Source organism: Cygnus olor, chromosome 8 (assembly GCF_009769625.2).
Source record: "Cygnus olor isolate bCygOlo1 chromosome 8, bCygOlo1.pri.v2, whole genome shotgun sequence".
Lineage (NCBI taxonomy): Eukaryota > Metazoa > Chordata > Aves > Anseriformes > Anatidae > Cygnus > Cygnus olor.
Window position 1 is genome coordinate 20,254,444 of NC_049176.1, and position 25,221 is coordinate 20,279,664.

Genomic DNA, 25,221 nt, shown 5'->3' on the forward strand with positions numbered 1-25,221 from the left:
CTCTGAACAGAGTCCTGGGTTTCCATCAACAGATCATTTCTCAGTTGCACTGCCTACCCCTTCTAAATAGAAATCACCTCTAAAAAGTCATCAGCCTTCTACACTTCTCCAGAGCTGAATGCAATTCTTCTCCTATGGTATTTCTCTACAAATAAATAAGTAGAAAAATTTTGATGTTGTTTTGTAATGGAAAGAGCATGGAGAACAGAGGAAAGGGAAATATTCATGTCTATGTTCTGCTGTCCTGCTAAGATCACACCCTTTCTGCACACTCCCTGTCAGTTCAATAGCTCAGATCTCTTAAAGGGAAGCCTGCTAGTGACGGTGTGTACTCATCCATAGCATTTAAGTTACTTGAATAAGGAACTGTGGGCCATGAACATATGTTGTATCTATCTGCATAACAGCAGAGCACCAGCTGCACTACAGATCAGACCACAAATCTGTTTTGGTTCACCAGACACTATTAAAAAGAAAAAGTGAGGAAAAGTATGGACTACTTACTAGGAAGGTGTATTGTTTTCACACCAGTAGGTAGCTCAGCATCAACCCGCTACTCTCTCACACGCTCCTCAACAGGACAGGGGGAAGAAAATGATGAAAAAAAGCTCATGGGTTGAGATAAGGACAAAGAGATCACTCACCAGTTACAGTCACAGGCAAAACAGACACAGCATAAGAGAGATTAATGTAATTTATTGCCTAGCACTAACAGACTAGAGCAGTGTGAATTAAAAGCAAACTAAAAACACCTTCCTCCCCCATCCACCCGCTTCCACATCCTCCCCCCAAGGGGAATGAGGAATGGTGGCTGTGGTCAGTCCATAACACTTCATCTCTGTCACTCCTTCACGGTCACTCTCTGCCCCTGCTCCACATGGATTCCCTCCCATGGGATGCAGTCCTTCCCGAACTGATCCTGTGGGGGCTGCCCACAGGCAGCAGCTCTTCAAGAACTGCTCCAACATGAGTCAGTACCATGGGGTCCATCCGTCAGGAGCAAACTGCTCCAGCATGGGTCCCCCACGGGCGGCAGCTCCCCCCAGACCCCCTGCTCCTGTGTGGACTCCTCTCCATGGGCTGCAGCTCCAGCCCAGGGCCTGCTCCTGCGGAGGCTCTCCAGGGGCCGCAGCCTCCTCCAGGCCACATCCACCTGCTCCACCCGGGGCTCCTTCACAGGCTGCAGCGTGGAGATCTGCTCTGCTGTGGGACCCATGGGCTGCAGGGGGACAGCTTGCTCCACCAGGGGCCTCTCCACAGGCTGCAGGAGAACTTCTGCTCCAGCACCTGGAGCATCTCTTGCCCGCCTTCTGTACTGCCCTTGGGGTCTGCAGGGCTGGTTCTCTCTACATTTCCTCACTCCTGTCTCCCAGCTGCTGCTGCACAGTGTTTTTGTCCCTTTCTTAAATCTGCTGTCACAGCGATGGAACCAGAGTCACTTGCTGGCTTAGCAATGGCGAGCAGTGGGTCCCTTTTGGAGCCAGTTCCTCTCTGACATGGGGCATCTGCTGGGCTCTGCTCACAGAGGCCACCTCTGCAGTCCCCTAAAAATCTTGCCACATAAGCCCAAAACAAAGGACAAATAAAATGAATGGGGAAAGTCTGCAACAGTCATTGCCTTTTTTGGCCTCCACGAGAAGAAAGTAATCATCACCTAATTAGTGTAAATAAGCTTGGAAAAGCCTGAAGAAAGAATGAGTTAATGAATGTGTGAAGAATTTAAGAATTCTGCAATGATAAGTAAACATAGGACCTGCTCACCAGCCTGATCTCCTCCCACCAAAGGCATGGGTTCACAAAACAGGGAACACCTGCCCTGTGAGGGAAGTCTCATAGCCCTTCCCTGTGCTGCTGGCTTCCCCCTACACACCCTTCACCTCTCCCTTGTACTATTTCTAGTAGTGCAGAGCAATTCATTGAAGAATTCAATTGTAGAGCAATTCAAATCACTATGCCTGTAAACAGCTACTCCGTTGGTTTTTTTGTTTGTTTTTTTTTGTTTTTTTTTTTTTTTTGTCATTTTTGCAAGTTCAGTCACCACACAGTGCAGTCAAAGCCTAAGTCAGTGCAAAGGAAGCAATGGCAGCACATGGCCACACATCTCGTCTTCCCAGCCATAGCTCAGCCAGCTTACTCCAAAAGTGTCCCAGGAGCCCAAGAAGCTGATAGAATAGCAGCCTGGCAAATATCTTGGGGCAGAGGCAATCTTTTACTTGACAGTCTGAATTGTTGTATTTATAACAGAAAAGACCTCCCTCTGAAGCATCCATCTGGAGGTACAACCGATCACATAAGACTGTGTTGTGATGGTGGTTGCTCCATGTACCAAATCAAGTATGACATTTTCCCCATTGTTTACCCAGCTCCAGTGTCTAAGCCTAGAAGCCATAAGACACACAATACCTGTCACCAACAGTTCCCACATTGCTGCATCCACTGATAAGCAGCAACCCACCATTGAAAATTCATTTATTTGAGAATAATGGGCATGTTATTATTGAACCACTCAAAACAGTATTAACATGTAGTAGTTTCCACCTGAGGTACACACTCATATCGTCATTTGGACAGTGGGTTTGGAACTCATATTTTTTCTTTACTGTTATTCCAAATCACAAAGTAGTAAGTTCACAGATAGCTCAAGAACAAAGAATGCAACTACTCATATTGAATAGGCCATCTTCACCTCTGTAACAGCATTACACTGGCAGTATTTAAGAGATCTCACCAAGTATTAAAATTAACTTACATTCAGGAGGAAAACATAGTCTGTCCAAGGAATAAACAGTTCCTTCAATATAATGCAGCCAGATTGAATTGGAAGTCAAAGGTTACCACAATCAGAGAACAATTTTGTCATTTTCAATGCTGGCAGATCACAGAAGTTGAAAACAAACAAAACAAAAACAAAGAAAGCTGAAGTATTTAGGAAGCAAAGTACATCATCACAGGTGTTGTAAATTCCTTTGGGTGCTTTCCTAAGTATCCAAGTGTTGAGAATTAAATATCATGCTAATGTATGCAGTTGATCAGAGGTGTGCTGTGTTACCATTACAACCCTGGAGAAGCATACCAGCAGGTGAGGCACATCTGAAAGGTCCCAACACTTTGCCCTAAAGGATCGCCACAGTTACAGAATCAGTACCTATTGTTGTTTATTAGTGATCCTGAAATAATTCCTAACATTTCAGACTAAGGTAACAAGCAAATAAAAATACCTATATACAAATATCTGGGAGGAAAAAAAAAAAAAAAAAAAAGCAATCTGTAGAAAGGTGGACACTGCCTCAAGAATCACATTTTAAAAAGACCTTGAAACGTGCTCTCTGTCTTTGTACACCGCAAACAAGCTACAGGTATTTGTCTAATCTCAGTGATGAGCAACCTGTTACTGATGCCTTCTTTGCCTCAGCAGGCTGATTCAGCCTAGGCTGAAACCTTGTTTTGAGATAACATTGCCTTATATAGCCTACCCTTTCTTAAGCTCCCTATTAGATTAAAATATTCTCCCACCCTGAGGATTTCCTCAGTCATTAGTCAGAAATGAGATTCACTTTCAACCCAGCAGACTGCCCCTGCCTGCTCTGGAGGCGCTAATTACTGCCCAGCAGTGAACAGGCAGCCAGCGACTGCTCACGTCGGCAGCCATCCGCTGCAGAGATCATTGGCACATTGCTAGGCAGCCTGCCCTTTTCTTCCTGGCTGGGCAATACTCAAACCCTACTGTGAAGCTGTCCTGTTTTTTGTTGTTGTGGTGTGTTTTTTTTTTTGTTGTTGTTTGTTTGTTTTATATATATATATAATCTTATATGCTATAAAACATATAATTTGCTAGGCATACAACATAGCACATCTCCTATGAGACCAAATACAATGATAATCAAATAACTTTCAGAGGCAATAGACCCTTGGGTGGCTGTATCCTGAACTGTCTCTGTAAGCTACTATGCCAATGGGCAAGACAAAACACTAGCAGCAAAACTAACATTTTTTTTTCAGGATTCATAGTGTACGTGAGACTAATCACCATCTGTGTAACATGTTGGCAGCAATTTGAATATAAACACTTCTATTTGCATTTTCTAAGTATGGATCATCAGAGCTTGACCTTGTCTACCTCAGACCACTGATTGCACTGCGCTACTTACATGAAAATGAAGTGTATGAACATTCAGGCCTCCTATTTATATCCTCACTGTCCTCCTTTCTACTTTCACAGTTTTTCTGCTGTCAAAGTTGTGAATGGCACTGGTCGGCTTGAATCCAATGTAGGTGGGGGTTGTAGCAAAGCTTATGTTTAGCAACATAGGTTCTCTTTTTGTCATATAAAAAAAATATCATAACTCTCAAGATACAGTTTGATAACTTTAATGAGGCTCTGCAATTTACATTCAGTATGTAATAGTACACAAAATATAAGAAATCACATATACATATAAACTTTTTTTTTGTTGTTTTACAAGTTAACCATTACGGACTACACAAGCTACATTTATTCACATAACAAAATGGAACATTGATGAGCTTCATTCACTGATCAAACACCTCAACAATTTACGAACCAACATTTTTCTGCAGCTGCTAAAACAACTATCTTCCTTAAAGAACAAATAATTTATGTCAATAGATACACTGGCATCACATTCTACGAAATGAAAAGGCCAAATTGAGCACTGACTGAATACTCCCAGATTTCAGCAGAACCCACAAGAAGCAACAGTGCTGAGCTTATACCAGCATCAAATCTGTACACATTTTATGAACTCTGTGATTGACAAAATAAATCACAGACAAATTCCTTAGGGTAAATGAAGCCATTTCATTTCATTACAAGTTTATGTAACCCATATTTTTTAAACCTTTTTAAAATAAAAAGGAAATAACTCTTAAAACAAAAATTGAACTATTTAAATCATTTTTTATTATTATTATTTTCTGACTCAAACTATTCTCATATACAACATGAATTTGTACTTAGTGAATAGTTTTGGTCTCTCAAACTGTCTTCTTGGTGAATCAATTTTTATCTACTTAGTCCAAATATATCAACAATTTGCAAATGTTGTTACTTGAAGTTAAGTAGGTAAAAATAACATTAGACATTTCTATATGAAAAATAATCCTTCTGCTACACAGTCTCTGATACTGACAATTTTGCTTCTAAAGAAAGTACAGTCACAAAAGCCAACGCATCTTTTAGCAGCATTAGAGGTGCAGGGTATAGTCCTGTGTAAAGTCCTTGTAATTTTCTGACACCTTCAAATATACTAAATGTACACAGCGCTTCAGACACATACCCTGCAAACACTGAGTATGCAGTTTGCTTTCACAAACAGAAACCACAATCACAGCGCAGTTCCCTGTAGAGCTGCTCATTTGTTCACACAATTATTTCACATGTGATACGCATGACCTTTTACAAATGGAGCCTTATGAGGTACCTTATGAGCATTTCAGTATACGTATTAGGGAAACCCTTCAAGAAATTTTCCTCAATTTAGGAAAAAAAAAAAAAGCCCTACTCTTTATACAGGCTAACCACAGCTTTATTCTGTTAATTTCAACAAAATTTATTGAGAAGGCTTAAAACTCACTGATAGAACTAAAAATGTAACCGCAAGCAAGCTGAGTTGATCTACTTCTGTGTTCCCACAGGGAACCTAACATGTTATCAGTGATTGGAAAGGAACACTTACACTGATGATGTTTGCAGCTCTCCCAAATATTCATGCAATGGTAAATAATTAGGAGGTCAAGTCAAGGAACCAAGCAAACTAGATCATTTAGTACGCTGGCCAGAAGCAAAACATCTTTTCTACATTCAATTGTAAAATTCCTTGCCTATAAGCAAAGAATACGCTTAGGTAAAAGGATGATGCACTTTACCCTAGGAAGCAGTGACTTTGCAAAGGATTTGGGGGTATTACTGGTAGGTACAGCTACCCCTTTAAAAAAACATCTTGGAGATCATTTTCTCACTTGTATGTTTTCTTAAGAATCCTGCTAAGGTAAAGGACTCGGTAGGGGTCACTATAAGGAACCCTGTTCACTGTAGTACCTGGAAGTGAAAAATCCAGGATGATTTATCATTCTACAACCAGTTTTGGAAGGGATGTATACTAAAGTGAATTAAAACATTCAAGCATATCTGTTGGAGTAACAATGTCAAACTGGTAAGCAACAAGAGCAAACCACTCACAATTTAAAACAAATGCCAAACCACTGAGCCTTAGAATTCATTGTAAGGTATTGCCCGTGTATGAGCGCTGCTTCCATCATCTCTTCTTACACCATATTTAACTTTATTGCCCTGTAGAACTGAGTGGCTGTAGATTTATTTGTTTGGAACTTACTGGTGACTCAGATATTGCTGCAACCTTTAAAGAATTCTTGATGGAGCTGAGCTCCCACATGTGTAAGTTTATGATGTGCATGCCACAACATCCCCTCGTGATCTTGTACAGGTTTTTAAGTACGGCTTTCCGGAGAAGAATGTACACCCAGGGATCTAAAATCTGATTCCATGTTGCCATTCGGAGAGCGAAAAGTATTGTTTCACAGGTCTCCTTTGAACGACTTGCATTTATCCCAATTCTGGCCATTGTCACCTGAAAATGGAACATTTTAAAATTATATATCAAAAAAAAATATGTCAAGTGAGCATGTAAATAAGCGAAATCATTTCAACATTATCTCTAATATTCACGCCTTCACAAGACTGTCAGGGCTGGGTTTTTTCAAGGATAGAGGCCACTGTTAGATCAGGACATTTTTACAAAGGGTATTTACTTTTTCACATTTTCCAAGCCTGCATAAAGAATATAGCACCTTGATTTTATCAAGAAGATTCATACATTTTAAGCTGCAACACAACATAATTTATTTACACCAGAGAAGAGGTTCAGAGGTTTCTAGGAAAATTTAATCCATGGTGACAAAGACCACCAATAACCTTCTTCTTGCCAATGGAGCTACTGAGGGTCTCATTCACCTGTGGAGGCAAAGAAAATGCTGCAACACATGGAGAGACATCCACCACCCCTTTAGTTTCCCAGTCCAGCTCAGCAGGATTACTTGTGGCAGAGGGTATCCAACAGCTACACCAGCCCAGTACGGCTCTGTAAGCCGTGTCTGGCACCCAGCTTTGCAGGGCTGCAGCCTAATCTTTGAAACACCAGCCCTACTGAAACACACAGTACTGGGGCTCCTGCCCCACAGAGACCTCTTTTGTAGACTTTCCACCACTGAGGTTTTGTAACCTGAGTTCGTGCATGAAGAAAGCCTGACTGTACAATGCCAGGAATCTGCCAGATGATGGTAAATTATCTCTCTCTATTATTAATGTTAAAAGCACATGAAGACTTTTTTGGTAGAAAGATGAAACACTGTAAGGCTTTCAGTTCCAAAGCATTTAAAGTGATACAGTTAAGTAACTAAGAAATTAGATATTTTACAATTGATGTTATGAGTATACTGATTTATTGTGTGATGAGAGGTAGGGCCAGTCTGTACAAGTGCAGAGTCCTATTTTCACAAAGAGGAACATTGGAAAAAAAAAAAAAGATAAAGTGAATGAAGAGAGAAAGAGAAAAAAACTATTGCTTAGGATTCCAGCAAACCTATTTTTACTTCTTTAAAATGATTCTCTAGGCCCTGTTTGTAGCTTGCAGGTCACCACATCTAGGTATAAACTTCCATAGGGGAGTAGAGTGAATGCATAAAAGGAGACTGTGCTTAGTTAAGGATTTGGTTAAGCATTTCTACATGGAGGTCTGTCAGGGCAGAGAAGAGAGCCCACAGAACATTCCTAGGGAAGTTGGTAAGACTGGCAGAGGCACAGCTGGGAAACGGTGCGAGGAGGAGGAGGAATGTCTGAACACCATGCCAACACAAACAGCTACAAGTCAGTTCCCTGAATCTGCTTTTCACCCCACAACCGTTGGGTGCATTCCTCTCTGACATCAGCAGACCACCCAAACTTGGACAACTCCTTTGGCTTCTGCACAGGATGCTTTCTCAGCATGGTCCTACATTTTATTTATTAGAGGTCCAACACCACAAGCCAAACTCAGACAGAGTACTCCTTGCTCATGCAAGTAGGACTGGACAGCAAATAACAGCACAACAGAGTTCAGACCAACATCCTCATCCGATATATTGTATGTTTGGTTTAATACAGATATCTAGCTTCCTAATCTGCTGCTTTATGTTTCTGTCGGTACTTCAAAATTCCATTTGTTCTTCTTCTCTTGCATTCTGTAAACTTAATAAATGCCAAATCCAAATGAATTAGAATTCATTTGGAATTAATTTCAATGCCTGGAAGAGGAGGCAGCAGAACTGGCCATTTAAGAGTAGCTCCATCTGCAATTTGAAAAACTATCATCTTCTTACATGTTTTCTAGGAAACTTGAGAGATTCCTTTCTATTTAGTATTTGTCACCTCTGAATGAATCTATTCATTTTCTGTTCAACTTGCTGGCTAAACATAAAGTCCTTCTGTTTTGATTATGTATTACCTTAAAGTGCTATCTAATGATAAGAAAATTTGATATATAATCTTATGGATTCTGATAAGTGGATAAGCTTCATCCAGGACATTTAAGTCACTTCTTGTGAATACTGGATGTGCACAAAACAATGTATTTGAGTACATGTAGAAAATAGAAACTACAGCTTATTTACATAGTTAATGATTAAGCAAGTCAGCTGTGAATCCCAGTACTGGAAGTATTGAGATAAAATGTTAATTACAAATTTTGTTTCATACAATAAGTTTTTTCTAAAATTATTTGGGAGTGTTATTCAGAAATTAGAAACTTTCCCTTTTATTTGTATCACTAAAATCAATACAAAATATTATCCCAACTTTTTAAGTTCTGTGAGGCTGACATTTCTATATAGGCCTGAAATAAGACAGAGAATCTCAGTCAAGCTCCAAGCATGGGTGATTCCTAAGTATTTTTATCCTAAAACGCTTGTGCCAGAGCAGCAGCAGTGACAGACATGTTACCATCACATCATCTCTGGGTATGAAGTGAAATAGCTTTTCTGTTCCTCCAAACAACTTGCACTGTCCTGGAAGCTCTTCCACATCTGAGACAACACATAAGACTCCAGTCAAATAACGCCGACTGCACACAAAGAGAGGACAAAGAGGGGAACATGTCTTGCTACTGCAGCTTTTCTAAAAAGCCATCTGATGATTTGTAGAACAAACCCTAAACTCTAGCTGAAGAGGGTTAGAATGGAGCAAGGTCAATATAAATTATTTATATCACACTTTCATATTCATCCTTATTTAATTTCAGTTTCAAGTCATTTTAAAACTATGAATGATAGAAAGGCTTAATACACTACCATCTCTTTAAAGTGTTTCACTGAATCAAAACATTCAGGCAGTCTGTATTTGCTCCCTGGGTGTGAGAAAGTTGTTACTGAACTGGCACAAGTCACCAGCTCAGGAATGGGAACCAGCGCTTGCTGCAATGCTAAGCCAACTTATGAGAGCGGGACCTCCTCTGAAGGCACAGAAAGGTCATTTTTCTTCTTATTTGACTAATACCACTCAATAATTAGTTCAAAGTGGAGAAACCAATTCAAAGAATGATGCGCTTTTTTCCTTTCCTGCAGGTCCACCAGGTTAATATGATTAAGGAATTGTGTTGTTTATAGACAGCAGTACGCAAGTGGGAAGAAGGAAGAGGCACAACAGGACAGCATCACATCTGGTTGCCTTTGATCTCTACAGCTGACTGTAATATCCATGCTGATCCAGCGGCGTGACTCAAAAAGTTAATCCTCAGATGGTAAATAATAAATGTAACTCATGACATTTTCTAACATATTTAGAACTGTAAAAATCCAAATGGCATTTTGCTGAGTTATACAATGTTTATATGAATACAGCTGTAATACTTCTTCCTGGCTTATGAAAAAAAAAAAAAATGAAAGTATCACATGATATAACCAATACAATTCAAACTTTCTTTAGGAAAGTAACAATAAATGCATCAGTGAAAAACAATGACTTTTCAAACCAAGGCTGCCTGCTTGTAAGATATAAAATTACTCTGACTCATGTTAGTCTTTGCTGGTTTAAGGTAAGACCTGAGAATTCCCTATCCCTATAAATAAATATAAAGAAGTCCAAATTTGTGTCAGGCAAGGACTTGACACAATGAATTAAACTTCTCCATTCTTTTTTTTTTTTTTTAACCTCTTAGGTTTCACTAAAACCAAAGCTTACTTTGCAAGTTCCAAAAAGTCAGATGGAAAAGTTTTAAAAACATTTTGAAATCATTGACTTCTACAACTGCATATAGCATCAGAGAACTGTCACTTCCCTTAGAGACAGAGCTCAGTGCAACAAACTGAAAAATATATATATATATAATAATAACTCCAGAGCTTCACACCACTCTCCAAATATAAACAGCATGTCTTTAATTTCCCTTCCAATTGGATCTCAATTAGATGAGAACAACTAACAAACTAAATGGCAGTGCTGCTTAGTCACATTCCTGTTAGTACTCAAGGACAGCCAGTCAAAACAAGAAGCAGACTTTAAAGCTAGTTAGGAAATAAGGCAAATTGTAGAACTACTTTGATGCACTTCAGCTCATAAGCTCTAAATCCATGTTCTATCCTTGACTTCAGGAAACTGGATAAAAAACAGTCACCAAGAGATTGATACGGAAAGCGGAGCAGACAGGCCATTTTTGTTATTTGCAAACAAATATCAGAAATTCTCTTCCGCTGTAGGTCAACCTCTAGTCTCCGTTTCTCTGTGGGAACCTTGCAGACCCTCCTAAACCTCTTCCTCTTTCTTTGGATTCCAGTTAAAGCATTTCTGAGAATTTCCATCAATGTAAGGAAGTCCATTTTTTTCTCCCAGTATTTGCAGAGTACTTGTACCACTGCCATCGATGCCTGTGTTGAACCCAGAGGTGCACGTCCGCTTCTCCTAAACCACACAGGTGGTATTCTGACTGTGTTCCTCTCCATGGATACAAAAGCATATTTAATTTTGTATTTAAGTATAAAAAAATAATAATAATTTTGAACTTCCAGTAATTTTTGGAACTTCCATTATTCATACATGCACACAGGGCACTGTGGATGTTTGTTATCCAGCAGCTCAGTCAGCTCCATCTGACTTTGCTCTATAATCACTCCTTGCTGAAGACATTCAGTTATCCTGGGCTTTCCACTCTCCTCAATCAGGCTCAGGTCTGCAGAGGATTTACAAGTTTATCACATTCTATTACTGTGCCATTAGAGTCAGTGGGATAATTTCTCCATCTGTGTTTTTACAGCTCCCTGCAAAATGTTTATGTATGACAATATAATTTCTGAGCAAACATTTGGAAGCATCATTTGAAATGAGATTTTTATGTATGCAAGAATTTATCAAAACTACTGAACAAAATATAAAGTGCCATGACATTATACTCACTCTTTATATTTTGTTAACTGCCTTTGGCATGATCATGTCCTATATAAGGCAAAAATGCAATTATGAAGTAAGCCTCATAAAAAGAAGGATTTTTGGTGTGCACAAGCTAGCAAACATTAACTGAAAATTGAGCTTTTATTTTCTGACAACTTTTTCTTTGGAGGCTAGCTGTCTGCATCTGTTTTACAGTAACATATATTCAGCTTGGGCTCGAAGAAAAACATTCCAGGCCACTTCTTTGTTTCTCCAAAAGAATCCAGATAATTTCAATAATGGGATTGATGGTTCTTTTTCCTTCTCTCCTTTCCTCTTCCTCAAAATTACAAATACTTTGGTTCAGCTAGCTGACAATGTAATTACACTAGCAGCTTAATTGATTAACTTATTTGAACGGAGAGAACAATGAATATGGATAGGGAGAAGTTTAGCACTGAAAAGAGTAAATGACTCACTTCGTAATGAAAAGACATAGTATCCATATCAAAGTCAAATAAACAAGCTGTTTCTTGAGCTGCATATTTTAAAGCTACAAAAAAGCCTGCCTCCATAGGGCAAAGAATGTATTGCTGCCTAACAAGACAACAAAAATCTCTTGCACAGAAAATAAATTTTACAGATAAAATGAAAATATTCTTTACTTGGTAATGCTGAAACTTTACAGGACAACTGCTATGTGTTCTGGGACCAGAAAACAATAGAGTATTCTAACAAGGACCATCCTGAGAAACAGAATCTAACAAAATAAGTATTTAGAGTAAAGACTATATGTAGTCAGAATCCATCCATTCTTCCATTAGGGTCAGTTGGGAAAAGCTTCAAAGCCAGGAACTAGCATATCACTTCTTTTGTATTGCTCTGTTTTTTCAGGCTTTCACATGCATTTGGAAAATAATCACATTTTTATTGGTTAAATAAATATTCTCACTGTTTTAGAAGGAACAGAACTTCTCTCACTGATATGCTACAAATAACCCAAAGGAAGAATGACAATACTTAATACTGGGAGAAGAGCTGTAGAAATACAGAAAAAGGAGACAGTATACAGACAATCAATAGGAGGAAAAAGGAGCTGCAAAGGTCCACAATTATAGAATGAATTCAGTATTTAATTACTGTTATGCACAGGATCAAATCCATGGCTTACAAGCGGACTGGCTTTTCAAACGTTACTGCACTGTTACTTTTGTCCAACAATCCAAGAATTAGGCTGAATTCTCCAAGGATTCCTTGGACTCATCGCTCCTTGGTTTCAGAGGAATGGCACATATACACTGGCTTTCAAGGCAAATACCACCAAAACAAAAGATATCCATACATACTAGAAGCATGATAAGAAGGGAGAAGAATTCCACGGTGAGTCAGTCACACCACATAGTGGCCTCTTCACCTCTTCTAGAGCTCAGACATGCAGATGGCATTGATGTGTCATCATGCCTGCAAGACCTCAAGTGATGACAAGTCTAAAAAAGAAATGAACCTATTGTCTACCTGTGGAGTTAGACCTTCAGATAAATAGTCTGAGAAATTATGGTGCTGATTACATGGGTGTTGGGAAAAAAAGAAAAAAAGAAAAAAAAAAAGAGATGTTAACTTGTAAGTATATTTTATGCATGTTTATGTTTACAATATATACAGCATATCCAGTGGAGAAAAATTTGATCTTTTTAAATATGGACTGAAGTACTAGTTGTTTAATGACTTGTACTATCTAATTTTCAATATTTGCAGATCTGGCTGGAGGCAAAGGAAGATGTGATATGTTCCCTTACTGTTATAAATATATATATATATATATATATATATAAAAAACTTTATTAAAGCAACTTATTCTATACATCTCTTTGTAGAAGTGCACTGACAAGCTATGAACCGAAATATCAGTGCTAATGAATTAGTATTAGATTTACCAAGTTGGAATGTTTAATTTGGAATATTTTTATTTTTAATGTTGGTAAATATAAGGGATTTCTGTGCAGCTGGATGACCTTTAAGGTGGAGATGGAAGAAAAAAAAATCAAATCTCCATTTAAGAGTGATTTATTTCTCACTACTTCTGCAAACCCACGCTCCTGGTAAACATAAATGACTACTAAGTACATTCATTTATATTTCTAACACACTAATGTATTGCAAACCTTAAAACAAACTGCTATCACTTATATGGACCCTTACCTACTTCCTGCTTCATCTTCTTGTTTTAACACCATTCTGCACAGTGAGGTAGATGGGAATGCAACTGTCCACATCCCCACTGGAACAACAGTCTTCCTCCCCATATCCTCACATCCTAATGTCGGTCGTAACTTGGGTGATGAGGTTGCTCACAGGCAGACTCACTATGTCCTTTACATCCTCACTCACTCCCGTAACTTCAGGGTGGCCATGCAGCACAGGCACAGTGAGCTAACACGCAGTTCAAGCCACCTGAGACAGCTGGCAGCACAAGGGTCTGGGATGGCAAGCAGCTGGAGATCAGTCATTAACTTCTGGTTCTCCAATGAGAAATTCTTAGTTTCTGGGAATTTACTAGTGAGGCCCTATTTTCTTTAAAAACTCAGTTTCGGACATATTTTACATAAAGGATCATCTTCAGCTTCTTGCAGGCAATCATGGAAAAACAGCTCCAGTGCTGTTGAAACCTGTGCTTTGGCACACACAGCTCTTCACGGGGCTCATTAAAAAGAGGACCTAAGAAAGAGCTTAGAGCTGCTCTCCACTCCTCTCCTGCTCTGTTTGCAACAGATAAAGAGGAATCCTTCGGCAAGAGGCAGTGCTTTACCTCCAACACAGCTGAGGTTCATTCACCTCGTCAGCGGTTTCACCTCATTCAATATGAAAATAAATCCAAAAGAATGAACTGCAATTCCTCAAACTTCACTGTAATTCCTGGTGTAAATGATTTTGGCAATGTTCTGCTACCTGACCATTATGATGTGTAAGAGCAGCATTCACAGATCCCAGCACGGGATTGTGCTCCTGTTCTGTAAACTGTAGGCACTATACACGCATACACCTTCCTTCCTCAGGGAGTTTATAACCTAAGTAACCAGTCACAATTTAGCTATTTCTGAATATTTAAATGTAAAATTTAAGTCTTAAGAGCAGGTGAAACAAGAATGAAAAGACCTGAATCAGAATTGCTCTATTTTCAAGCTAAACAGCCTATTTCACAGAAGTGGATCCAAACAATGCATTCTCTCAGACATCAACAGATTCTACGCCAGTACTGAGATAAATAACTTATGCTAGAAAGCATTTATGATCACCATGAAAAACTTAAGATTTTGAATTAACACCATAATAACACAACAAATATCTCACAAAATATATGAATGTATATTGCACACTGAAGTCTGTCCTGTTAAACCTGGTGAGTACAGAAGAGTTTCTGGAGTTTTTCCGTGTGAGTGTATTTGTCCCAGAGACTTTTCAGCAACAAGTTTACCATTTAAAGGCTTCTGATAGTCAGGAGAAAGATCTTTCCTAAAATAACAATCCAAAAATGGTTATGCAGTGTATGACATTTTCCAAAAACGGTTATGCAGTGCACGATATTTTCAAGCAAGAAAGGCCTGAATAAGTGTCATACCTAAGAAAGAAAAAGAATCCACTCATATCAAACAAAACTGGAAAGTATCTCAAATTGACTTACTTTTCAATATCAATCACAGCATCTGAAAACTTTAGTAACTGAATAAAGAAGGGGAGGTTAGGAACAGTAATTTGGCTGAGGTTTTCAGAATTTGATTTTTTGAGATGGCAACTTGAAATTTAAAAATAAAAAATCTGTGATAGTCACTGACATCTATCTGGAATTAAATATTGTTTCCATTTTAAACTTTGTGGTTTAATACTGTATACATAATATGAATTTAAAAATCAAGTGGCAAGCAATTTTGAAAGAAAAACAGTACCCCGTTGTTTTGAAAACGCAATGTTTTCACACAGTTGGAATCCTGCCTTCTGTATTTTATCTCTCCAAAGCAAACCAACCTCATTGCATTCTGATGGCACTGCATTTTCAGAAGGCGGCTTTATTTTCTAAACAGCACAAGTAAACATGAATAACAAAAACTATAATTATGCTTCTCCAAAAGTCTCTAGTAAAGGACAATCTGTCAGCCTCAGCTCTTCTTCCTTTCCTCATTCCCATCCCTACCACAGGACAATATGCTGACTACTTTCCTTTTCTTCTCCAGAACTTCTTTATTGTTGAGAGAATATTTCAGCAGCTCAACTCCCTGACTTCTGTGAGAGGGAGGTAAACGTTTACATTTGCATTACAAACATAGCCACATTTAATACATTTTCTAAGTAGTCTATGATAAACTAAGCCCCGGCCCACAGTTAAAAACATTTTTAAAAAATGAATCATATTTCTCAGAAAGGCAAAGACCTTAACAGCTCTACAAACTGTAAAAGGTGAACACAGGCACAGACCAACTCTGAACACTAAAATAGTAACTTTCAAATGCAGTATCATTTTAGGTGGGCATACCCTTCAGTATGACTCAGTCAAAAATAGTGTTCCTTTTCCCACAATCTCATTAATCTCTAAATCAGCAATTTATTCCAGAATATATTTTGGGCTAGAATGTTTGAAATGGCACAGTAACATTTCAGTGACACAACCTTGAGTATCAGAAAGTCATTCAGAAAAACTCAAGCAAGAATAGTAATTGAACTTGCACAGCGTTAAAAGATATATTGAAAAATTTGGCAAGCAATTAAAACTCCACAATATTAAGGAGAGTGAGAGCCCTTATCCTAGCATGTGGTATGTTTTTTTCCCTGAGATTATAACTTTTACAATGGTATTCAAAGCTACAAGATTAGCTGAAAGTCTTTTAGAGTATCTCCTTCAGTCTTCAGAAACAGATGACTGAAAATTGAAAGCCTTATTTATTCTTCCAAAGACCACTCTCTGTTCACAGTGCCTGTGCAGACACAGCAAGCTCATGGTGGCGGCAGCTTTGACCAGCAACATATATTGCCAGTGGCTGTGTAACACAGAGTGCCCACACAGCAGCCACCCAGGAGATCCGGCAGGCTGTCCCATACACAGCCACAAGGCAGGGCACGGACCTGCATTTTGGAACTTCTTGAGTCTGCTGCTGCTCAGCTGCATTTCCCAATTATGAAAATCACCAGCCAGAGTGCACAAGAGAACTTTTAGGTAAATATTTTGTTGTAGAGACAATGCAATTAGCAATATTTGAAGGCAAACACAGCATTAATAAAGCAACAAGCCTCTATAAATGATCTCCATTGCATATATAATTATATGTAAATATAAAGGAAATTCAAACTGACAATTTGTAAGAGAATACAGAAGAACACTTCAAGGGTAACACAGGTATAAACTTCTGGAAAAGTGTCACTGTGCATGTATATATATGACCATGCACACAAAAATACTAAGACGAGATGCACAGAGGATTACCATGTAGAGCAAAGTGTCCTACATTATATGTAACTATGTGGCCTAGAATTTAGTTAGTGTAAAACCTGCAACCCATCAACCTCCTTTATCATGTATCAACCTTTATCATGCATCAACCTCCTTTATCATGCAACAACCTCCTTTATCATGTATCAACCGTGAGCTTGTCTCAGCACCTGAAATACCTGGTGGAGCAACTGGGGCTGTGAGGTCAGGGTAAGGATATTGCACCAAGATCTTATTAGCATAGCATGGGCAGTGCTATGCTAATATTCTTGCCTCCTCCAGCAGCACGACCACTAAGGCTGGACATCTAGGTTGGACTGATTCACCAAAATGGAAGCTAAATGAAGCCCTACGTGCACAACCACCAAGCCTCATTGCATATGACAATCTGAGGACAAGAACTCAGAACAAGTTTAGAGCAAAGCAATTAGAATAACACATTGGAAAGGTAAGAGATGACTTGAGAAGTGATGGCTACAAATTAATCTAGGCAGTAAAAAAAAGCAACTGACTAAAAGCTGATATAACCATATGAAATAAATAGCTGAAATCTTTAAAAAAAAATAAAAAGAGCAGCTATTTTTTGAGTTAGAGGGGAGGTAAAACTAGAATGAAATGATTCAGGTAGTTGCATAGAAAAAAGATCTTAACAAAAATAATTTAAATTTAAAGGTAAAAGTACTTTTCTCAGGCTATGTTCCAAACATGAAAAATATTAGAATTTTCTCCATGTCATAATTTATTCCTGTAGACAAATTCACTCTGAAATAAACCTCTCCTGTCTGTAATTACAGGAAATTCACTTTGCTTCCCCAGAAACAAAACTTAAAACGTGTTTATCCCTTGAGCCCCACAGGACTTGTTGTACGAAAGTCAGAATCTGCTGATGTGAACATAGCTCCAAAACCAAGCTGTTTCATGACAGGCCAGACATCAAGTCACTGCCAAAAGATCGGATTTATAAAACAATCTGTTTCATCAGCGATGCTTGTCACAAAACACTCCAGTGCAGCTATTCGCTTTGGGAATCCAAGCCCTAGGAACTGCATCTATCCAACAAAATTTGTGTATCCTTAGCAAAGGACTAAGACTAGCAAGGATGGAAAAACGATTGCTTACTACACAGAGAAGTTGATGTCGCTATCTTCAGAACATATTTTCCTTGAATTACCCACCACAAAGCTAAATGATTTGGACTGTTAGAATAAATGTGCCTCTGTGAACCATTGACCACAAGGACTCTCAGAAAACTCATGAATTTCACTAGCTGTTCTGTGTCAGTTTCATGCCCCTTTCAACTCCTCAAAAGGAGATAAATGTTTCCCCATAAAGGAAGAAACAGGTTGGTAACTCCCAGACAGCAGATCCCTCACTGTCTGCATTTAAGAATTATGGAGGAATTTAAGGAATAACATTGACTCTGTGGACATTCCTCTTCTCACCTTGATACTCCATTAAGGAAGGATTCCCACTCAGTGGCAGAAAACTTGAGAAAGCTGTCTGTTTTGAGACGCACACAAGACAAGAGAAAGCTTCAGAAAATAAAACAGCAGGAAATCCCTGTCCAACAGTCCCAGGCAGAGATCCACATGATCCAGACAATGGGCTCCACTTATGAAAAATGCTCCAGATCTCCAGGAGTCTTAAAACAGAGGTGGTGATAGATTATAATATATTTTTATATATAATATTAAATGATATTTAAATATTAAAGTATTTAAATACCAAAACATCAAAACAAGTTCATCACCCCTGAACAGGTGCAGAAGTCAAGCTCAGTTCCACACCAGACACCATAAAGAATGATTCAGGGTCCAATGTTATTTAAAGGTGATTTTAGCACAGGGCAGCGATTGAATACATAACTCCACTTGAAAAAATATATATAAAATAAAGTGTAACAGTAAAGAAAATCTGCACTGGATTACAATATTGGATAGACATGGCTATTGGGTAGCCATGCACGTATGACAATTGACATAACACCAGACTAGATTAAAAGCAGAAGAAAAATAAACAACCCAACCCCCCTGTCAGATGGCGAGTCACACCAAATAAATCTAAACTTTCGTATCTGCAAACCACATGTGGCATAAACTGTATTGCCTTCCTCTGCCTTCTCTTCCAAATGTTTGTTTGGTTTCTAATAGCTTTGGTTAGACTGAGGCAGTTCACTCTCAAATAAGGTTTTATTGTACACAAACAGTATATGTATATAAACATATTTTATTATATGTGACTCTGTGGGTAGAGAGCATGGGTAAAATTCTCAAAGATTGACACTGACTTCTGGATTTCATGTTGAGAAAAAAATCATACAAGCAAATGGATGTAAAACTAACATGTATTTACATACTTTGAGAAATAATTGCACCTATGGATGCCTTCCAATAAATACTTATATAGGTATATGCTGAATAAATTATGGAATCTAAACCATTCATTTCATAAATCAAAAGCCCTGAGAGATTGCAGATAAATAGGATGTGTAGATCTGGATCAGCAATTCATCGTAAACCATATGCCTTAACAAATTCTAGATCTCTTTGTTGTAGCACTTTAGTAGGTTCTTGGCAAAACTTTATTCCACTGAATCTGCATGCTCCACTCCTGTCCAGTAAAGCTTGCTATGACGGCACAGTGCTTACAATTCTCCTTCTATTCAGTGATCAGAATGCTATCAAAACCGAGTAAAATTTGTAGTTCAGAGACAGCTTTGATGCATACTCTATGATCCTAATAGCTAAGAAAGATAATACCACAAAGGACTCGCTCGCTGTTGTTGCATTTCCCAGACTTTCCAACTCTGTGACTAACACTTTAATTGTTCGCTTCCTTCAAACTTTGTTTCAAGATCTAAATCCGACCTTACACTGACTTTTTAACTTCTCATTTCTAACATATATTTGTCCATACTGCCAGGATAATTTTAGTGATTGTTTGGCTCATTTTGTTTAAAGAGATCTAGAAGCAAAGCATCGAGAGCCTACAACACACAGAGTGCCAGAAATTTGCACCCTGAATTTATACAGCACTTGATGAATAGACCAGAGTTGCTGGTATATCACCTTCATCTGCAATCCATTCTCAAAAATTACCAAGTACAAAACTAAGCAAGAAGTCATTCACAGGTGTATATCACCAGCTGATTAGAACACCAAACTCTGAAACAGCTCTGAAAAAAAAGATGTGCTGGTATAATAATTCATTGTCGACTACAACCTAGATGAAGGCCAATACTTGTAACATGTTGCACTGTGATTTTATTAAAGACTGTCAAGATTTGAAATATATATACAGTTTTATAATTAAAAAATTGAAAGGTATAAAAAATTTACCAAAATCAAACTGAGTAGTTGCAATTCTGTGTTCCTTCAAATGTTGAACAAAATAACTCTTTTGAATGAAAACCAGCTATAGCTCTTTTGACAGGCAAAGTGCAACCTGCACTTTGCAACCTGCAAAGTGCAAGAAAGACAATTATTTTATAGTAAAATAAATGTCAGTGGAGGATAAAATACTGTTTTGCTGTGAAAAGTAAAGCCACCCCTTCAGACACTTTTCTTGATAACCTAACCATTCTGTGGCTTGCCCCAGATGAATTTCAGAGTGTTGGAAGTTACTGGAAGAAAGCTCATTACATAAGCTTTCTGCACTGCTCGGATGACTGTTTATCCTGTGTATTCAACAGTCAGGATACTGACAAAAGCCAACATGAATTTAAACTATGTTGTAGAGCAAGTCTAGAAAAATCAGCAGAGAAGCAGGGGCAATTCTGTCGCTGTTCAACAAAAGTGACAGAGGTTTTGTGCATTTCAGAGAGGCAGACTTATATCCCAACACTCACCTTCATGTCCATGGTACTGGGTTAATTGGCTACTACCTGCCAGATATACCCAATTGCTGCAGCTAGGCCATTATCAGTAGCTAATTTAGAACCAGTTCAGGTACCTCCACACTATACCATAGCCAGTCAGTAGATGAGATACAGCTGGAGCCGATTCTGATCTCAAATTTAAATTTCTATTTTTGTAAATCTCTAACTAAATTTGCTCCTTGTTCACGTCAGAGGAAAACTATGGGACACTGTTTCTAGGAAACAAAATTAAGATTTAATATTACTTGTGACTTAGCCTCTCTTACCCTAGCAAAAAATTCAAACTGCTTCAGTCAGGTTTACTAGAGTAAACAGAGTCATTTTCCATACCGCCTTCATAATGCCATCATACCACAGAAGCCGTCAAATTCTTTCCCGTATCATAATCCCATTTCCTTTAACACTACTCACTGACAGAGCACATGCTATCCCGAGCAACACTTACCGCTTTGGAAGAGTCACAGCATTTACCAGCAAGCAGTCCTAAGTTACAACCGGGACAGCTGAGAAAAAGCCCTAAGTGCACAGAGTTTTGCCCGTGATCTGTCCAGATTACAAACCCAGCTTGATCAGGTCTAAACCGAATTTTTACATTAATCCACTGCCAACCCTGTTTTTTTAACATAATTCTTAAACAAAGTTCTTAATATCCCGCTAACGGAGTGGAGGATTTTTATGTTCTGAACTGTTATCTTCTGTAACACATTTCGCAAGTAGCAGTAAACTGTAATAATAACAATGAACAGACTACCATAAATAAAAAAAAAAAAAGATAGAAAGCACAGTACAGACTAAACAGAGTTACCACTCCAAGATTTCACTGAATTTTTGGCCAACCTCAATATTTGCTTTAAGTTATTCTACCACCACTCTGCTACCACTGTCTGCTTCACAGCACTGGAAATAAAGCCTTCAGAGTCCCTGCACAGTTTGTTCAATTTTCTTCACTCTTGATCAGAAGTGAAGAATAATTACTATTTTTGTTATAGATGCATAGGTACATATGTCACGGGCAATATGCTGTAAAATTAATACATTAAAATGTGAATGGATCTGTTATCGCAGCTAAAGCACCTTTAAACCTGGAGATAAAAAGTATAAGTTTTAGACAGTGATGTGCATTAAAAATTGGCAAACACATTAGGCTCTTACCAGGAATGGACTCCAGCAAATGCAAGAAACACACATTATAGCCAAGAGCTGAATGATCATTTCAAAATGATGAGATCTGCCTTGTCTTTGTTGACTTTTAAATTTGACCCTTAAGAGGGTAATTCCTGTGACAGCATTGCACAAGAATGAAATAGCAAGGGCCAGTAACCCAAGGCAAGAAAAAAGTAAGAGATAAAATCTGTCTTCCCAGTCCTCAACATGTTCTGTTTTATAGAAGCACCAGGTCCTCGATGCTTGAATTTGATAGGCTCTAAACCTAAGAATAGGCAGCAAAGCTATAAGAACAGCAAACAGACATACCATAGTCAACATCATTTTCACATGTTTAGAAGTCATTTTTGTAGAATGAAATATTGGCTTAGTGACTCCAATGCAACGTTCAACAGCCATCACGCTGCCCAGGAAGAGTGGGCACAAACCAAAAAAAACCATGCAGATGCCAAAAACACTGCAAAGAATGTTGGATTGGTTAAATCGAATCCAGTCTTTGTCCGACGCATACACGAACACTGCAATGGCTCCGTTGATGAGGTGGCCAAAGAGATCTGTGATGACCAAGCCACTAGCAAGAAGCAAAAAGGATGCTTTTGATTTCTGTCTAAATCTCTGGTATGCTTTCATGAGAATTGCTATTGCAAGACTGTTGGACAAAATTCCCACTGTCATGAAGATTATTGAAAAGAAAACCGAAATCTTCTTCTCCGTGTGGCAGGTTGTGTTTTTTAAGATTCCAAATCCAGCCAGCCCAGGTGATTTTGAACTGTTCATGGTTAGGAGAGGAGAAGTAGTGTTCAAAACATTTCAGCAGTCTTGCAATCAAAAGGCATCTGTAATATTAAAAAAAAAAAATACACACAGAGTGTAAAAGGCATGCCACTGTTCAAATGACATTTGAAGCAGAAATTCCATAATGTTAGTCTGTGGTACAAATCTAATTTTCCTGTTTTCTGAGCGATATGATATGTCATCATATTTTAGTGCAGCAGCCACAGGAAAAAACAATTATCTGCACACATGATACAATATACGTGTAGTTTACAGTTATTTTCTGCAAGCCTATTATACAGATAATGTATGCCATATATATAATGCACATGGACATATAATCAGAGAAATCATCAATACATTACTGTGGTTAAACTACGTATATAAAGAAATGTTTTTGTAACGTACTCCTAGAATGAAAATATTTATCAACCCAACCACAGTCAAAAGTGAAATACTCCAACTAGAGTGTTTTGAGATGCTAATCACACTCTATTTTTCTTCCCTCACTGTTAAGCATTTATTTTCAAAACAATGTCCCAACATCTTCCAAGTAATTCTCCTCTCACAACTCAACGTTTTAAAGCTTTAACGTAACCGGTCCTGAAGTCCCCAGCTCGCTCGCTGAAGTACCAGTGTGCACCGCAGCCGACCTCTGATACCGAAGCCAATTCTGCGAGCTACTTTACGCCTTATCTCCCATCTCTACTCTCAGGACATTCCTGATAGCAAAAACTTCCCACGCAAAAAGGAAAAAAAAAAAAAAAAAAAAAAAAATGGCCAGGCGTTAGTAAGGCAAACAGGCAGCGAAGTATCTCAGTTACTGAGCCAGGTCCGACGAAGCCGGCTAAGCCCACGCCACCCGCGTCTCCGGCGTTACGGGCTGCTCAAGGGGGGCGCAGCCGGCAACCCCCCGGCCCAGCGCCTTCCTCGCCTACCTCCCCGCACCACCCTGCCAGCGTGGCGACAGCGGAGACAGAGGTGACAGAATGACAGAGTAACAGCAGTGACAGCTTTGACAGCGGTGACAGCGAGCCTTCCGAGCACGTGGAAGGGCTGCTCCCACCGCAGCGCCCCTTCGCCCCCAGCAGCGCCCTTAAGTGCACGGCGCCCCGGGGCGGGGCGAGCCCACCACGCCGGGCACCAGCGCCACCGGCAGCCCCGGACACCGCCACCGCCTCCCCGCCGTTCCCGCCACCGACCGCCGCGCACCGCTCCTACGCGATCCCGCTGCCGGTGCCGGTCCCGATCCCGGTGCCGGTGCCGATCCCGGTCCCGATGCCGGTGCCGGTCCCAGTCCCAGTCCCGGTGCCGGTCCCAGTCTCGGTGCCGGTGTCGCCGCCCCTCACCTCCGTCCTTGGTGCCAGCAGAGGCGCGGCGGAGCAGCACGAAGCCCCCCGGCCCGCCGCCGCCGCCGCCTCCCCCCCCCCGCCGCTCGCCCGGCGCCGCCCGCCTCCCGCCCTCCCTCCGCCTCTCCTCCCGGCCTCCCTTCCCTCCCTCCCTCCCGGCTTCCCTCCCAGCAGTCCAGGGCCGCCTTTTCCCAGCCCCTCTGGGCTGCTCCGGCAGCCCCCGCTGTGGTCCGGGCACCCGGAGCCCCTCAGCTGAGGCCTCACCCCTGTGGGGCTGCGATCGGCCCCCATATCGGAGCAGGGGAGATGGAGGAGAGAGGCCCTCCTGCGCCAGCCAGCACGGAGCAGGTGCTGCCTCTCTGTGCCCCGTTGCAGAGAGAGCTCTGGTGACGGGGACCGGGCTGCCTTGTCATGTCACAGCACCAGGGGACGAGTCCACGCGGCAAGGTCACCACAGCCAAGCGGGAGGAGGTGTTGCCAGCGGTGCTGAAGCCACGGCAGCAACAGCTCATGGGGCAACCGACTTCTGTTACCAGCCAGGTGTCCCTTCGCTTTCCACACAATTCTTCCCAACCATCCCCTTCACCGGTGCACAGGGAGCTCAGGAGGGGGCAGCCCCCAGGAACTCTGCCGTGGGATGTAGAGGTGCACATCACCAGACACACGGCCCTCGCACCCACCAGATCACGCAGAGCTGACAGCGTTCCTTGGGGCATTTCTCCACTGGTGCAATATGACATCAACATGGCCAGATGAGGAGTTAGTGATGAACGAGACATAGAGATCCAAGGGTTCTTGGTTTCACATCATATACTCAGCTTGAAGTTACAGATGACTTCTAAGTTCTCTTTCATCCATCAATGTCTAGGACTACCAAACAGGCCTGAATGGGAATCTTTATTAAAAGCTCTTACTACAGAAATAAGCCAAAATATAAAATTAAGGTCAAAATATAAAATCAAATTGTAATATATTACAGAATATTTCATGAGTAAGAATGACGGAAAACATGTATCTGCTTACATTAAGACAGAGTCTTGATTTGTACTACTGCTAGCTCCACAAGGCAATTATTTAAAAATGACAAGTCACAAACGTGTTAAAGTTTTGCTTTCCTTCATGCCTTGAATACTATGGATACAGTTTGCCT

General features: G+C 40.0%; 1 protein-coding gene across 6 annotated transcripts; it reads right to left on the bottom strand.

The window, feature by feature from the left end:
- Window positions 1–4,352: 4,352 nt before the first annotated feature.
- On the bottom strand, window positions 4,353–24,152 carry PTGFR (prostaglandin F receptor). 6 transcript variants are annotated; one of them, XM_040565697.1, is made up of 3 exons: window positions 23,935–24,152; window positions 21,937–22,784; window positions 4,353–6,608 (listed from the first exon to the last, which is right to left on the bottom strand). In XM_040565697.1, exons 2-3 carry the CDS (start codon window positions 22,723–22,725, stop codon window positions 6,303–6,305), a joined length of 1,095 nt encoding a protein of 364 aa, XP_040421631.1. In that variant the 5' UTR covers window positions 22,726–22,784; window positions 23,935–24,152; the 3' UTR covers window positions 4,353–6,302. The 6 variants fall into 6 exon arrangements, with proteins under 6 accessions (XP_040421631.1, XP_040421632.1, XP_040421634.1 ...); XM_040565698.1 differs by having other exon boundaries at window positions 24,072–24,134; XM_040565700.1 differs by having other exon boundaries at window positions 22,258–22,784; window positions 23,935–24,131.
- Between the last annotated feature and the right edge of the window lie 1,069 nt (window positions 24,153–25,221).

What these genes read in the sequence shown, in the direction of transcription:
- PTGFR (XM_040565697.1), bottom strand. Translation starts at nt 22,725, where the DNA reads ATGAACAGTTCAAAATCACCTGGGCTGGCTGGATTTGGAATCTTAAAA. An exon ending in TTTGCTGGAGTCCATTCCTG is followed by an intron (nt 6,609 to 21,936) that starts GTAAGAGCCTAA and finishes TTCCATTTTCAG; the next exon opens with GTGACAATGGCCAGAATTGG.